General features: G+C 41.7%; 1 protein-coding gene across 1 annotated transcript in view; it reads right to left on the reverse strand.

Annotated features, from left to right (window-relative positions):
• Window positions 1-3,312: 3,312 nt before the first annotated feature.
• Window positions 3,313-17,323, reverse strand: part of GRPR (gastrin releasing peptide receptor) — a 241,191-nt gene continuing 227,180 nt past the window's right edge. Inside the window, exon 3 of the mRNA XM_073668040.1 lies at window positions 3,313-6,640. Coding sequence (XP_073524141.1) covers window positions 6,248-6,640 — 393 coding nt within the window. The 3' untranslated portion in view covers window positions 3,313-6,247. The remainder of the gene's footprint in view (window positions 6,641-17,323) is intronic.

The raw sequence follows: 17,323 nt of genomic DNA on the forward strand, positions 1-17,323 counted from the left end.
TCTAAATTAAACCATACTTACCATCACGCCCATTCCAGCTGAAGCCAACGATCTCCTGCAATAAAAGAAAAATAATAAAGCAACATCATCCTTACCTTTCCATGGTTCCCACGACAGCTTCAGCTCTGCTACATCGAGATGACAGGCTGGACCGCAGCAGAACGCTGCCATCCAGCCTGTCATCCTGCAGACACTGAGAAGCGCAGGCTTGCTTGCGCTCCTCAGTATCTCTCTGTGACGGCATCTAGATGAGCCGAGTTCATGTCCAATGAACTCGGCTCACCTCATGCACGTCACTGACAGCGTGGGAAAATTCTCCTGCACTCAGCGCTTCAGCGTGAGAATTTTCCCTCGCCGTCAGTGACATGCATGAGGTGAGCTCATGTCCAATGAACTCAGCTGACCTCATGCACGTCACTGACAGCGTGGGAAAATTCTCCTGCACTCAGCGCTTCAGCGTGAGAATTCTCCCACGTTGTCAGTGACGTGCATGAGGTGAGCTCATGTCCAATGAACTTAGCTCACCTCATGCACGTCACTGACAGCGTGGGAAAATTCTACTGCACTCAGCGCTTCAGCGTGAGAATTTTCCCACGCTGTCAGTGATGTGCATGAGGTGAGCTCATGTCCAATGAACTCAGCTGACCTCATGCACGTCACTGACAGCGTGGGAAAATTCTCACGCTGAAGCGCTGAGTGCAGGAGAATTTTCCCACGCTGTCAGTGACGTGCATGAGGTGAGCCGAGTTCATTGGACATGAACTTGGCTCATCTGGATGCCGTCACAGAGAGACACTGAGGAGCGCAAGCATGCCTGCGCTTCTCAGTGTCTGCGGGATGACAGGCTGAATGGCAGCGTTCTGCTGCGGTCCAGCCTGTCATCTCGATGTAGCAGAGCTGAAGCTGTCGTGGGAACCATGGAAAGGTAAGGATGATGTTGCTTTATTATTCTTCTTTTATTGCAGGAGATCGTTGGCTTCAGCTGGAATGGGCGTGGTGGTAAGTATGGTTTAATTTAGAACAATAAAGAATTGCGTCTTTATTTCAATTAAAGGACTTTATTCTGGGTGTTTGTGTTTTTTTTAATGTTGACTATGGGGTTAGTAATGGGGGTGTCTTATAGACGACTCTCCATTACTAACCTGGGCTTGATGTCAGCTGGCATTATAAGCTGACATCAACCCCAGCTCTATTACCCCACTGCCACCACTACAGGGCAGTGGGAAGAGCGAGGCTAAGTGCCAGAATTGGCACATCCTATGGATGCGCCATTTCTGGGGCGGCTGACGGCTGGTGTTTCTAGCCTGGGAGGGGGCCAATATTCATGGCACCCTTCCTGGGCTATTAATATCAGCCCCCAGCTGTCTGCCTAGCCTTTGCTAGCTATTAAATTAGGGGGGACCCCACGTCATTTTTTTGGGGGGTCCCCCATTTTAATAGCTAGTAAAGGCTAGGTATTCAGCTGGGGGCTGATATTAGTAGCCTGGGAAGCTCCGTGGGTATTACCCCCTTCCCAGGCTTCAAACATCTGCCCCAGCTGTCTGCTTAACCTCCGATAGAGCCTAAAATTACAGGGAACCCCACGCCAATTTTTTTTTGAATAAATCCTTTATTTTAACACTAAATGACAAGTACAGTAACCAACACTATCACTGTACTTATTATATACAGTATGTGACTGACATGTTTCTATCTATCTAATCTATGTGTGATGCTCTATTCCTTCTATTCTAAATTGTCGGGTACCGCTGCTGAATTGCCGGCTGGCTTTTTTAAAGAGACGGTGCATGAAAACACTATTATTTTTTTAAATAAATCCTTTGCACTAAATGACAAGTACAGTAAGCAACACTGTCACTGTACTTCATATATATGTGACTGACATGTTTCTATCTATCTAATCTATGTGTGAAGCTCTATTCTTTCTGTTGTAAATTGTCGGGTACCGGTGTATGCCGCTGATGAATTGCCGGCTTTTCGCGTAATACATTCTACATTATTCTTAGTTGTTTTCCTTCTTGTAGAATTAATCTACAAGGAAAGAAAGGGTTTATTTTCATTCCGATATTTGTGTCCCATTGACTTGCATTGGTTTCCGGTATCGGAATCGGCGATATCCGATACTTTTTGGGTATCGGTCCGATCCAATCCGATACGATATTTCCTGATATCGGAAGGTATCGCTCAACACTAATCATAATCAATGCAAGCTACCTATGACTTTTTTCCACTGCAGGTCATGCAACCTATGATATTACCATCAACATTGTCAAGCCAAAAGTTTCTATGAGCCTTGACATTGACCTGATGAGTAAACTTCTGTTTTTGTTACAGGCCTTAGGGCTATAAACATCTTAGTACAGACTTCTATAATTTGTATACGTGCTTCCTAAATGTAAAGTTTTTAAATAATTGAGTGTAGCAACTTTTCAAATAGTCTTCAATAAAAATGTTTAGCATTTTCCTGCTACCGAAAGAGTGTCTGTCATTTTTTTTGTATATAGCGGAGTTCTTTGCACAAATGCTACCATTTCTGTTCAGTTCTGATGGCTCTCTCCCCATTATTTGTCTCAATGTTAGATTTAGGAGCAGGGAGGAGGTTGTACAGAGATCTCTACAGAGTGGAGAGGCTAGAAACCATGTAAAGTCTCAGGTAGGGCAGAGACAACAGTCTGTTAAAAAAGAGGGAAGCACGTAAAGAAAATAAGAGCAGGGTAGAAGTAGTGGTGATATATTAACAAATGTTGACAGCAGCCTCATGGATACACTCAGACCTCACATACAGCCTATATTACTGGCAGGGACACTCTCCCAAGAGGAAAGTCTGAACGTCGGCAGCACGGTGGCTCAGTGGTTAGCACTGTTGCTTTGCAGCTCTGGGGTCCTAAGTACAAATCCCACCAAGGACAACATCTCCAAGGAGTTTGTATTCTCTCCCCCCGTGTTTGTGTGGATTTCCTTTGGGTTCTCCGGTTTCCTCCCACACTCCAAACACATACTGATAGGGAAAGTAGATTGTGAGCCCCAATTGGGACAGTGTGGATAATGTCTGTAAACCTCTGTGGAGTTAATGGCGCTATATACGGTAAGTGAGTAAAATAAATAAAAATAATATAAAAAAGCCTGAATCAGGCTGCAAAATCATATCAAGGGGCCTTAAAATGAATGACTGAAGGAATACAGATTGGGGACTGAAACTTAGTGTAATGTTATTAACCAAATATGACCAGTCTGCCAACTTATTCAAAAGTCATTTATTTGCTATCAAATGAGTCTCTAACCTTTAATGCTATGTTCTCATCTTTTTGTACAAAGCGTCCAACAGAAGCCTCTTGTTCATATTCTCCAGTCCTTTGAATGTTCAACAAAGTGATAATTTCAGGAAAATGGGAAGTGGAAACATTTTTGCTGAGTTTAGAAACATTTACAATTGTAAGAAAAAATGTATGTATTTGGTGAAAAGATGATTACTGAGATATCAGCATATAGGGGAATAGATGCATCAAAATATATTTCCAAATGAAACTGGCAGGTTTACTAATGTGAATGCGCCATAACATTCCACAAAATTTTGATGCATTTGGGTTCAAATAGTCACATCAGCATGTTTGTCATCTTAAAATCATCATTTGGGGTTTTTCTGCCATTCCCCTTTAATGCATCAATTTCAAATCTACTTCATTTATTGTATATGGTAGGATACAATGCCAAGTAAGCTCCGGCATATGTCATAGACAATGAATGAAGTGGTGTTTCGCATTCACGGCCATCCACCAATACAAATGGGAAACTTCATAGTCCCGAGAACGAAATTCATAAATTATCAACCCTTTTAATGATATAGAGATTAAAATTATGCAAGTCTATGGCCCCAGTGATGTCTTTATTGTAAATATTCTGGATCATGAGGCGGTCACAGTATTGCCAGAAGATCCAGATGAGTTAGTTGACTTCATTGCACCATAACTATTCTCTTTATTCTGAAAAGTATACGTATTTACCAATCCAGATTTGTTTGCTTTTATTAGAAATACAACATTTTACCCCAAATATCTACAACAATTGTAAATGCCGCATCAAATTCTTGTAAGAATTGTTTCATTTGCAAGTAGTTTTAATAGAAAAAAACAATATTATATTACAATAGAGGCAATGTACTATGGCAGAAAGTTCATCTTCTGATCAGTACAGTCCTGGTATCCCAGCATGACATCTTCTTCCAATGCATGCTAGCGCTGGAATTAATTTAAAATTAAAATATACTTTATAATTATATATATATATATATATATATATATATATATATATATATATATATATATAGTTTGTTTATTATATTTTGTATTAAAATATAATTGGCTAATATTTCCAAGACATATTCAAATTACGAGATTTGTATTAGGTACTGTATATGCAAAATAATATGATACAACTATAACATTGCTTTGTGCTATTTTTAATACCTTCTTCAGATTAGTACATTGCCTCCTGTTAAATTTCACATTCGTTCAAAATTCATTTCTCAATCCAAAGGTCAACCATTGGCTTCAGTGCCAGTAAACAATACTCTGTATAACTTAGTAACTATATTCAGAAAATAAATACTTATTATTACATGTGTAATATCTAGAAATGTTTACAAACATGGACATAATCCATCACTAAGTTCAGTTTGTTGTCCATTTTTAACCCTGTAAGTAGTAATGTAAGGAGGTGGGAGTAATGATCAGGTCAGAGGTCTCTCTAGACTCTTCTAATGTCCTTGGGACTCCTGAAAGAGTCATGAAGTCCACATCGTGATAAACTGATCTAAGTAGGTTGCAAAAAAAAAAAAAGGATTCAGCCATTCCCCTTGTCTTTTTTTAAATTAACTTATTCCCAGAAACATGGTGACTGCTTCACCCATTAGCAGCATGGGTAGCAGGGATTTTTACGGATTTCTACAATAGATAAGCAACCTATGATGGTCCAGATGATGTTCTCTTAAAATATAATAAAATAAAAACCTGGTTTGTATTCATATCTGTAATGAAAGATTGTATAAAATTTGCTCCCAACTAAAGTGAATATAAACAGGTTACGGCTTCTCTACATACAACCGAAAGAGAGCACTGCTCTAACATGTGAAAGAGGTAAATGTTTAAAGGAGTTGTCCACAACTCGGACAACCCCTTCTCAATCCATATGTTTCCCATCAATAAAACAATAACGCCTATACTCATCTCCGGTGCCAATGCAATCCCAGAGGTGTTGGCACTGGCACTCCCGGGGCTTGCGTAACACTGTTATGTCATGAAATTACTGCAGCCAATCAGCGCTAGCTTCACTCTCCTCCCCATTGGACAAATCAAGACATCCAAAGAAAGTGAGAGAACAGAGGCAGCTCTCACTTCCTCCAAATGTCAATTACGTCTGGAGGAGAGGAGAGTAAAGCCAGCGTAGATTGGCAGCAGGGATCGTGTGGCATAGCAATTTCACGCAAACCCCGGGAGAGCCAGTGCAGACAACACAGGAATAGCGCCAGCACCAGAGGTGAGTATAGTGTTATTATTTTACTGGGGGAAACACAGAGATTCAGAAAGGGTTGTTTGAGTATTATACAACCCATTTAATGGGGTTATTTAACTTAAAAAAATAAAGACAGCTGCAAAACAATAAAATAAAATAAACTATATTCACCTGATCTTTCCCCTGCAGATGCTACACTGATCCTCCGGTGGTCCTCCTAGTGTTTGTTTACAAATAGCTTGCAGATGCAACCAATCAGTGCACACATTCAATATTACTGGAAACACTTCTCAGTGATGGAAGTTATGATGCCAGCAGTACAGCACATGACAGCTTAGTCTGCAGCCCAGCTACAGCAATCACATGTAGGCCAATTGAAACAAAGATCAGAAGAGCAGTGGAGCATCAGTCCTGGACCTATAGTGGAAAAAGAGGTGTGTATAGTTTTTCTAATACATTTTCACCTTTTAATAAAGTTGGATCACCCCTTTACTCAAGAAGACATGCTTAATTTTGGAATAATTTTCATATTGCACATGGCGTATATATATATTGACAGTTCTATAAAAAGTTCAGTCGGAATTCTGTTGAAATATTTTAGCTGGAACATAATAAGTTGACCAAAGAAGTTGTAATGTTCAGCTCCCTCAGTACGACTTTTACTTTTTACAGATACTAAATAATAATAAACCCCCACACACCCACAAGGTACACATGTACAAATATACAAGTGACATCATTATACACAACCTTCATGACAGATGTGTTTGCCATTGATCAGACTGAAGCTGGCAATAGAATGGTTAGTGCTTTTTAGTGAAGTCATTCGGGTAGTACTCCTTCCCATGCTTTGAGACCTCACAATGAGTCTTGGTCTACAACAGAACAGCTGGTTGTTGAACTGTTTCCTGAAACTCTTGCTGAGCAAGTACAAAGCGAAAGGATTAACGCAGGAATTGGTAAAGGCTAAAACCCGAGCACAGATGCTGGTGATGTAGTGTAAGACAGAAGTGTCCACTTCTGAATAATGGTAGGATCGATATAAATAAATGACATGATTAGGAAGCCAGCAGAATGCGAAGAGCCCAACAAAAACCAAGACTGTTTTAGCAAGTCGTTTTCGAGATTCGATCTGGGAAGAAAAGGAAAAAACAGAATATAGGTTAGAGTGTTGCATATACACATTATTTAATTTTTTATATACACATATGTTCATGAGAATATATATAGTATACTGTATATATATACAGGGTGGTCCAAAAGTAGGTGGACAGAAAATAATAACTTTTATTTTGATTAATATATAAAATTATATTTACTAACACAAGCATAACATTGACAATTAAATTTTATTCTGAACAATAATACAAAGGCCCTTAAATTTTATCAGCGCAGGTGCCCAAACTGTTTTCCATTACAATTTGCACAGCTTTGAAGTCTGCCTCTTAGGCTTCGACAAACTTTTTTTCACAAGTCTCTTTGGGTATTAATTTCTTGAAATGCATCTCTTATGTAATTTTTCAAATCACTGACACTTTTTGGTTTTCGACTATAAACTTTGTCCTTGAGTACTCCCCAAAAGAAAATATCCATTGGGGTCAAGTCTGGTGAACGTGCCGGCCAATCAAGTGGGCCTCTTCGGCCAATCCATTTATTAGGAAATGTTTCATTAAGATACTCGCGGACTACTCTTGAATAATGTGGAGGGGCCCCATCTTGTTGGAAATAAAGGTCATTTGAATTAGGCTGTTGCTGTAACTGGGGAACAACTTGATTCATTAGAATTTCGAGATACTTATCTCCTGTGACTGTTCCATCAAAAAATATTGGTCCTAAAACACCAAAACTTGAAATACCACCCCAGACATTGACACCGGGCTCATTTAGTTGTTGCTCTAATGTTAAATGCATGTTCTCATTATACCAGTAAATACAATTATGTCTGTTAATATGGCCGGATAATTTGAAAGAAGCTTCATCACTGCTCATCACTGCACATAATGTTATCTAAGATTACTGGATTTTGTTTGATAAATCTTCCCCTTCATAACTTTATTACACTTTCTGTCCACCCGCTTTTGGACCACCCTGTATATATATATACATATATATATATATATATATATATATATATATATATACACACATACATACAGTGGGGGAAATAAGTATTTGATCCCTTGCTGTTTTTGTAAGTTTGCCCACTGACAAAGACATGAACAGTCTATAATTTTAAGGGTAGGTTAATTTTAACATTGAGAGATAGAATATCCCAAAAAAAATCAAGAAAATCACATTGTATAAATTAGATACATTTTTTTGTATTTTGCAGTGAGAAATACGTATTTGATCCCCTACAAACCATTATGAGTACTGGCTCCTACAGACCAGTTAGACACTCCAAGTCAACTCGATACCTGCACTAAAGACAGCTGTTTTACATAGTCACCTGTATAAAAGACTCCTGTCCACAGACTCAATTAATCAGTCAGACTCTAACCTCTACAACATGGGCAAGAACAAAGAGCTTTCCAAGGATGTCAGGGACAAGACCATAGACCTGAACAAAGCTGGAATGGGCTACAAAACCATAAGTAAGATGCTGGGTGAGAAGGAGACAACTGTTGGTGCAATAGTAAGAAAATGGAAGAAATACAAAATGACTGTCAATCGACATCGATCTGGAGCACCATGCAAAATCTCACCTCGTGGGGTATCCTTGATCATGAGGAAGGTGAGAGATCAGCCTTAAAAAACAAGGGGAAACTTGTTAATGATCTCAAGGCAGCTGGGACCACAGTCACCAAGAAAACCATTGGTAACACATTACACCTTAAAGGTTTAAAATCTTGCAGTGCCCACAAGGTCCCCCTGCTCAAGAAAGCACATGTGCAGGCCGTCTGAAGTTTGCCAATGAACACCTGGATGATTCTGTGAGATATTGGGAGAATGTTCTGTGGTCAGATGAGACAAAAATTGAGCTCTTTGGCATTAACTCAACTCGCCGTGTTTGGAGGAAGAAGAAGGAGGAGTACACCCCTAAGAACATCATCCCAACCGTGGAGCAAGGTGGGGGAAACATTATACTTTGGGGGTGCTTTTCTGCAAAGGGGACATGACGACTGCACAGTACTGAACAGAAGATGGATGGGGTCATGTATCGCGAGATTTTGGCCAACAACCTCCTTCCCTCAATAAGAGCAATGACCCAAAACATACAGCCAAAGCAACAAAGGAGTGGCTCAAAAAGAAACATAGCAAGGTCATGGAGTGGCCTAGCCAGTCTCCAGACCTTAGTGTTAGAACCTTGCTCTTAGGTTTTTTTTTCCTTTGCTGGTCACATGACCTTGTTGGCCTATTTAATCCTGCTCTGCCCTTCTGGCTTTGCTGGACTTCATTGTTTAACTACTTTCTAGCTAGCCTGTGCTCTGTATCTAACTCTGTTAGTTTGCTTGGTCTACGGACCTCTTTGTTCTATATATTTTGTTTGTTCATCTGTCTGCTACTATTTCTGTTAGGAGGTGTCCCATTTTCCTCCCAGTCCTTAGTACTTGTAGGGATTCCTTCCCCACCTCTATAGGTCTCCGTACAGACTAGCTTAGGACTTTAGCAGGTCTGATCGCAGGATCAGGTCCCCTGTTACATCGTAGGGATTAAGCTGAGTTCTATCGTAGGGACAGATCTCCTCTCTTTCCTTAGCTCGGGTAGCAGAACATAACACTTAGTCCCATAAAAAACTTATGGAGGGAGTTGATGCTCCAAGTTGACAAGCGACAGCCTCAAAATCTTAATGATTTAAAGATAATCTGCAAAGAGGAGTGGACCAAAATTCCTCCTGACATGTGCGCAAACCTCATCATCAACTACAAAAAACATCTGACTGCTGTGCTTGCCAACAAGGGTTTTGCCACCCAGTATTAAGTGTTGTTTGCTAGAGGGATCAAATACTTATTTCTCGCTGCAAAATGCAAATAAATTTTACCTAATTTATATAATTTGATTTTCTTAAATTTTTTTGGATATTCTATATCTCAATGTTAAATTAACTTACCCTTAAAATTATAGACTGTTCATGTCTTTGTCAGTGGGCAAACTTACAAAAACAGAAAGGGATCAAATACTTATTTCCCCCACTGTATATACAAAGAGAGAGAATACAATGGAAGAAGCACTCCAGTGAATATATGTGAAAAAGGTGGACTTTATTCACCCAGATACTTACAATGTTTCAGCTTGAAACTTTTCTCTAGCATAAAAACACACATACAAAGGGTGAAATAAGTATTGAACATGTCACCAATTTTCTAAGTAAATATATTTCTAAAGGTGCTATTGACATACAGTTCTCACTACATGTCAGTAAAAACCCATCCAATCCACACAAGTAAAGAAATCAAACCATAGATGTCCATAAATTATGTGTAATATGTGTAATAATGAGAACACAGGGAAAAAATATTGAACACATAAAAAAGAGAAGTGCAAAAAGCCATGGCAAGTCATGACACCAGCTGAAATCTATTAGAAAGCAATTCTGCCACTTAGTGAAAAATAATATCAGCTGGTTCAACTGATGGCCTATAAAAGGGTGTCTCATTAACAAGGTGCCACACAAGAAACATCTCATGATGGGTTAAACCAGTGAGCTGTCTCAAGACCTTTGAAACTTTATTGTAGCAAAACATACTGATGGCATTGGTTGCAGTAGAATTTCTTCTAAACTACTGAAGGTTCCAGTGAGCACTGTTTGGACCATATTCTGGAAGTGGAAAGAACATCATGTCACCATAAACTGGTCACAACCAACCTTCGCAATATTTGAAACAGAGGAGTGAAATGAAATTATCAAAAGAGTTGTCCAAGAGCCAAGGACAACCTGTAGAGAGTTACAGAAAGACCTGGAAACAGCAGGTACAATTGTTTAAAAAAAAACAATAAATAATGAGACTGAAGAGACCTCTAGAGACTCAAGAGTCCAAAAAGCATGTTCAAGAGCATTTAAACTTTGCGCAACAACATTAGACGAGCTTTGAAATATTGGGAGAATATAGTCTGTTCAGATGAAACTGAAATTGAACTCTTTGGATGCCATAATACACACCATGTTTTGAGGCCAAAAGAAACTGCACATCACCCCAAAAACACCATACCAACAGAGAAGTTTAGCGGTTGGAACTTCATGGTGTGGGGCTGTTTTTCAGCATATGGCACTGGCAAGCATTATATGATTGAAGGAAGAATGAATGGACAAATGTACTGAGACATTCTTGATAAAAATCTGCTGTCATCTACCAGGATGACGAGGATGAAATGAGAGTGGACATTTCAGCAAGACAATGATCCCAAACACACAGCCAAGGAAACTCTCATTTGGTTTCAGAGAAAGAAAATAAAGCTGCTAGAATGGCGCAGCCAATCACCTGACCTGAATCCAAGAGAACATTTTTGGAAGGAACTAAAGCTCAGAGTACGTAGAATGAGCCCACAAAACCTACAGGATTTATAGAGAGCTTGTGTGGAAGAATGGGACAAAATCACATTTGAGCAACGTAAGTAACTAGTTTCTTCATACAGGAGGTGTCTTGAAGCTGTCATCATCACCAACAAAGTTTTTTGTATGAAATATTAATTAAACTTCAGTAAGCATTTTCAATACTTTTCCCCGGTGTCATTTCTCATTATTGCACATAACTTAAATTATGGATATCTATGATTTTATTTCTTTGTCTGCGTAGATTGGATGGGTTGTTTCCAACATCTGGTGAGAATTTCATGTCAATTTCACCTTTAGAAATATATTTACTTAGAAAATTGGTGACGTGTTCAATACTTATTTCACCCACTGTATAAATATATATGTATATACATATCTAAAGCTTTACTTTGTAAAGTTCATATTTTATGCTGTAATACGGCTTTTATGCTTTGAGACTTGATGCCTACCTGCAAATTTTGCAAAATACATTGGTCAACTAATCTTGCAATTGAAAGGTGCAATATAATTGATTGACTCCACTTGGCTTGTGTAATCTTGCTTTCAATTGAGTTTCTTTGAAAGAAAAATACTGATAGTTCTATGAAGTAAATAAGCTCGCAGGAGACTGACTGTTTGTCCATACCACTTGTTTTGACTTTTTGTTCTAAGCAGATAGCTTACAAATTATAGAAAATAGGCTTTGCTTTGTAAAGTGTTTTATGCTACAATACAACTTTTCTACGATGAGAGTTGACACCAACCTGCAACTTTTGCAAAATACATTGCTAGAACAATCTTACAATAGAATGGTGCGATATAATAGAATGGCTTCACTTGGCTTGTCTAAATCTTGCTTCAATTGAATTCTTTTGCAAAAAAAAAAGATACAGTTTCTATGTAGGAAATAAACTCATAGGAGGATGACTGTGCCCATACCACCTGTTTTGTCTTACAAGCTCTAAAAAACAAAATACATTTTACAGAAAGTAGAAGATTCACCTTCATAAGTGCATTATGTGCATTAAAGTTCTGAATAACAATCCTTTTCCTTGTATTATTTAAAATTCAATATGTATAAATATTGCATTAAAGGGTAAATTAAATACAATAAAATAATGGTTAAAGCATTGACACTGATTATGTTAGGGGAGATTTACTAATCTAAACATCACAGAATTCTGGCTTAATACATGGCAAAACAACTGCTGTAACTGGTGTACATGCCTTCCACCACACTTATTAAAGGGGTTTTCCAAGAATGTAATGAAATGGCCCCCATCACATAATTCAATCAGGAAAATTAGCAGCCTGTCCTAGTCGTGTGTCAAGGTCTGCAGTCTGAAGAAACACTGCTCCTGAGACCTGTGTCTCAACTGACAGGAGCTATATTATAAGCACATGTACTGGTGAGATGACAGAGAAATGTGTGACAGGAAAAGAAATAAATTTTCTCGCTGACTGAGCACAAAGGATTTTTTCTCCAGCCTCAATCATCTGTGAATAGTACGCCAAAGGATATTTATTACTTCTCATTTCTTCTCAGCTCTGGAATGTATATTTATAATCTTGGTCTTATCAGTTGAGACACAGGTATTGTGAGCTGTTTTTCTTCAGATTGCAACCAGTCCTGACAAGTGACTTGAATTTTTTAAAGGGGCCATTTTATTATATTATCGGAAAACCCTTGTAACTGTTAAAAACACTTTTTGTACCTCACTCTAAAAGAGGGTGTGGATTGGATGTAAAGGGCATAGCTTGGTGGGAAAGGACATAAGCCAACCAGAAGGTGGTGTAAAGCTAAACAACAGTATGTGTTTTATTCTATTACACGAGATAATGTGATAAATTTGGTGCACTTTCAGACTGTTTAATCTAAAGGGGCATATACACTGTCTGATTATCGGGAATGAGCGTTCCTAGGAATCACCATTGTTAGCTGTACTTGTTCTGCTTACAAACGACTATGAGAACGATAGTCACTTATGTGCACAGAATAATCTATTACTGGTCGTTCTATCTGCATCATAAGTGCAGTGAGCCAGTCTAAATTGGCTATTAAATGACTACTGATTGGCAAACATGTAGCTGATAAGTGGTAGTTTAATGCCATAGAATGTGTAGTGTAAACAAGCTCTAAATTTACATTTACACAACCCGATCATGGTCATTAAACAACAGCCAAATGGCTTCATGTAAGCCGATAGGTGGTTGTTTAATCGCAGGTTTAGACAGGCTGACCATGCTTCCACACACACAATGATCGTTAATATAATCACCCAAATAGAATATCATTGTTCTTGGCTTATCACCGCCTGTTTACACAAGCCTAAAAAATACTTTGTTCATCGGGTGCTTAGCCTGTTTAGATAGACTGATAATCAGGAAACAAGAGTTCCTATAAATACTTATTCCTGATTATCGGCCAGTGTAAATACAGCTTAAAGGGGTTGTCCACTACTTGGACAACCCCTTCTCATTCCCCATGTTTGACCCGCTAAAATAAATACCACTATACTCACCTCCCGTGCCAGCATCTTTCCAGATGTTTTGGCTCTCGCATTCCCGGGGCTCACGTGTGGTTGTTTTGACACATGAGGACGGCGCCCAATCAGCGCTGGCATCTCTGTCTCCTCCTTTGGACGTATTCATAATCAAGAGAAATGGGAACTGGAGCTGATCGCTCACTTCCTCTTGATTACTAATTACTTTATAATAGCTAACAATTAGACAGGATTACTAAATCTGCCCTATTATGTTAAACTTCTAAGATGAGGATAAAACAAAAAAGCAGAGAAGGGAGTCAATTATTACTGTGAATTATCAAAATGATTTCTTCTATTGCACAATGAGCTAATAATAAAACCGCATGCGCCCAAGCTGCTTCAAGTGATAGATGTAGGCAAAGAGAATTTTTTTCAATTACTGCAACCATGCTAAGTCTAGGTGATGAATCTTAAATTAACATTGCTAAAATACATTAAAATTCACTTGAAAGCTAAGCTTCTAATAAGGGACTTCATTTTAACCCCTTAGTGATCAGGACAAATAATTCAAATCTGACATGTCATTTTATGTGGCAATAACTATGGAATGCTTCAACATTTTTCAGTAATTTTGATATTGTTTTTGGTGACACAGTATACTTTATGTTAATGTTAAATTTAGGTTGATACGTTTTGTCTTTATTTTTACAAATATCTGAAATTTGACAAACATTTAAAAAAATTAGTAATTTTCAACCATTGAATGATTATTCTTTCAATCCAGATAGTCATACTAGAAAAAAAGTTAATACATAACATTTACCACATATCTGCATTACATCCGCACCATTTGTAAAATGTCTTTTTTTAGGTTATGTGCCCACGACGCAGAAATGCTCCGGATTTTTTCCTGAGCGTTTCTGCATCTCCCTGGCAGAAAAAAACGCATGCGGATTGTACATGCGGATTGTACATGCGGATTGTACATGCGTTTTCCTGCCAGGGACATGCGGAAGTGAAGCGTTCTTCACATGCATTTCCGCATGCGGGTTGACAAGCGCTTTCCAAGCGATTTTAGCATCACTTGGAAAGTGCTTGACAACTTGGTCACACTATATAAATCCATGCAAATGTGACACCCCAGGGGTCTGGTTGTCACAGTGATAGAGATATTACGTCTGAGAGCAGGTGGGAGGTCCTTTGGTCAGGGATCCTGTGCATGCCACACCTCCTGCCCAGCCTTGGGAGGGGAAGAACTTCCCCTGTATAAACCCGGGGCTGAGGCAGGGTTAGGGAGTCCAGGAAGAGTAGAGACAAGAGCAGCATAGGAAGCAGCAGAGTCACAAGGAGTCAGGGGCTGGCAGCTAAAGAGCTCGCCCTGACTAAGAAGATTCTTTACCGGACCCGGAGTCCGAGGCTGTGGGGACTAACTTCTACCCAGCAGCAGAATCCGTCAGGCAGGGGATTTCAGGTCCCCTGGCCCAGAAGCCCGAAGGCCCGGTCACACGCGTGGGACCAGCACCGCCATCGTGGAGCGGAAGCCATTAGAAGGCCCCGAGTCACCGGCCATACGGGTGAGCACCACACGGTACACTCAGGGACGTGGGCTACTTACATCAGCTTCTAGCAAGGTAGCCAGAAGAGTACAGTCAGCTTGGGAGGCCTACAACTACGCCTGGCCAGGGGAGATCCCATCTGCTCAAGGACTGACCAGGCCCCGTTCGCTAGCAAGTACTCCGGGAGGGTCTATCGTTGTTACCAGTAAAGACCCTGAACGCTACCATACCGTCTCTGAGTGGTTCCTGCTACCCCCATCATCCACGTCGGCTGCCCTGAGGCCATACCCCTCCCGTTGGGGGTTATACTATCACGCTGCACCATCCTTCCACCGGCCTCAGCGGTCTGCCCTGCAGCAGCAGCCCCCTGGCTGCATTCAACGGGTGGCGTAGTCATCAACCATTTTCTACCGCTAACAGACTGCCGTCCAGTTTGACTCCCTGGGCACGGACCGGGTCACCGCCACGAGACTACAACCCTAAACAGATCCGGCTCCGGGTAAGCTCCCGCGTGCGCAACGCAGCGCGACACAGGCCCAGGGGCGCGTCAAATTTTGGCGTAGTCGGCAGGATCACGTGCCCGCAACCACCGGGTACTGCGTGCCTGAAAAGCAAAGACTGTTCAAACTTACCAGTGGTGAAGATTCCCGCCATCGGTGAAGATTCCCGCCATCCGGCGCCATCTTCAGCCTTCTTCCCGCCATCGGTGAAGTTTCCCGCCATCCGGCGCCATCTTCAGCCTTCTTCCCGCCATCCGTGGAGTTTTCCCGCCATTGGACGCCATCTTGAGGACGCCGCGCGGGAAGAAGAGGGGCGTGGACTCCGAAAGCGCGCGAGAACTGAAGCCCCGCCTCACGTCCGGACGTTGCGTAAGGTCCTGGAAGGAGCCCAGCAGACGCCGACGTCACAGGAGCGCGACGGAAGGTCCTCAACCCTGACGATCCACTGCGGAGCCGCGGCCTACGGAACAGGATCATCGCAAGGTAGGCCACGGTCCACTAGGGGGGAGGAAGATGTCGGATACGGAGGAGAGCTCCACTGCCTCAACCCCCGCCAGCGCTACCGCTGTTGCAGTTATGCCCTTCACCATGCCCTATATCCCGGGAGCAGCTTGGCTACCCCAGTACTCAGGGGAGTCACATACCCTGCATGACTTTAGAGAAAAGCTGGATAGCCTCTTCCAGGTGTACCCCCTCACAGAAGAGCAAAAAGTGAGCATCCTGGTGGCCCAACTAACTGGGGCAGCCAAAAGGGAAGTAAAATCCTGGCCACCTGGGAGGAAGACTGTCGCAGGGATACTAACCCGGCTGAAGGACACCTTTGATACCCGCACCTCAGCCGAGATTAAACTTAGATTCTACGGGTGCAAGCAGCGAGCGCATGAGAGTATAAGGGACTATGCACTCAACCTACAAGAGGCCCTGAGGGCCATTAAGCAGACCGACCCTAATGGAGTGGGAAACGAGGACAGGCTGTTGACCGAACAATTTATAGAGGGTTTATATTGCAATGCCCACCGCACCCAGTTGCGGGCAATGGCCTTACAGGACCCTCATCTAGAATTTGCACAGTTCAAGGACAGAGCCATCCGGGTGCTCCGAGAACCGGCACCAGGTGGCGTTGTGACCCACAGACGCCCCACTACCACTTACTACCAGGAGGCGTTCCCTTGTCAGCAGGGCCTGTGGGAGCTGATGCGCAGGCTTTGGACAATGACCCGGCTCCAGACCTACACCATCAGGTCCAAGAGCTAGCTAAAAGCGTTGCTGCGCTAACCCGAACTGTGCAGTCTTTACAGGTTTCCACTCCAGGGAAGATCCAGCTGGCATCCGGACCGGAGGACATCCCGTGGCGTCGACCAAGGAGGACCCCACCGGCCAGAGGAAGACCCAGTGACCGATACAGCGAGGACGGACGACCCATCTGCCGCCGCTGCAATCAACCCGGACATATGGAAAGGTACTGTTCTTTAAACGGGCACAACCTGGGGTAGAGGGCCAACCCCCAGGAAAAAGATCACCAGGCCCATCGAACTGACGCGACAGATATGTGGGAGGACGTCCAGTCTTGCCTGTGGTACTGGATGGCATTCCCATGAGTGCCCTACTGGACACCGGGTCACAGGTCACCACCATCCCGTACGTGCTCTTCAAGCAGTACTGGAATGACTCGGATATTACCCGCTACCCTGACGACGACTTGAGTATCATCGCCAGCAATGGTCAGCCCGTGCCACAGATCGGATTTAAAGAGGTGACCATCAAAATTGGTAGAGTCGAACTGGCCGCACAGGGACTGAT

This window comes from Phyllobates terribilis, unplaced genomic scaffold, assembly GCF_046119375.1.
Source record: "Phyllobates terribilis strain yellow unplaced genomic scaffold, ASM4611937v1 Scaffold_2__4_contigs__length_985480577, whole genome shotgun sequence".
In the NCBI taxonomy this organism is placed as follows: Eukaryota; Metazoa; Chordata; class Amphibia; order Anura; family Dendrobatidae; genus Phyllobates; species Phyllobates terribilis.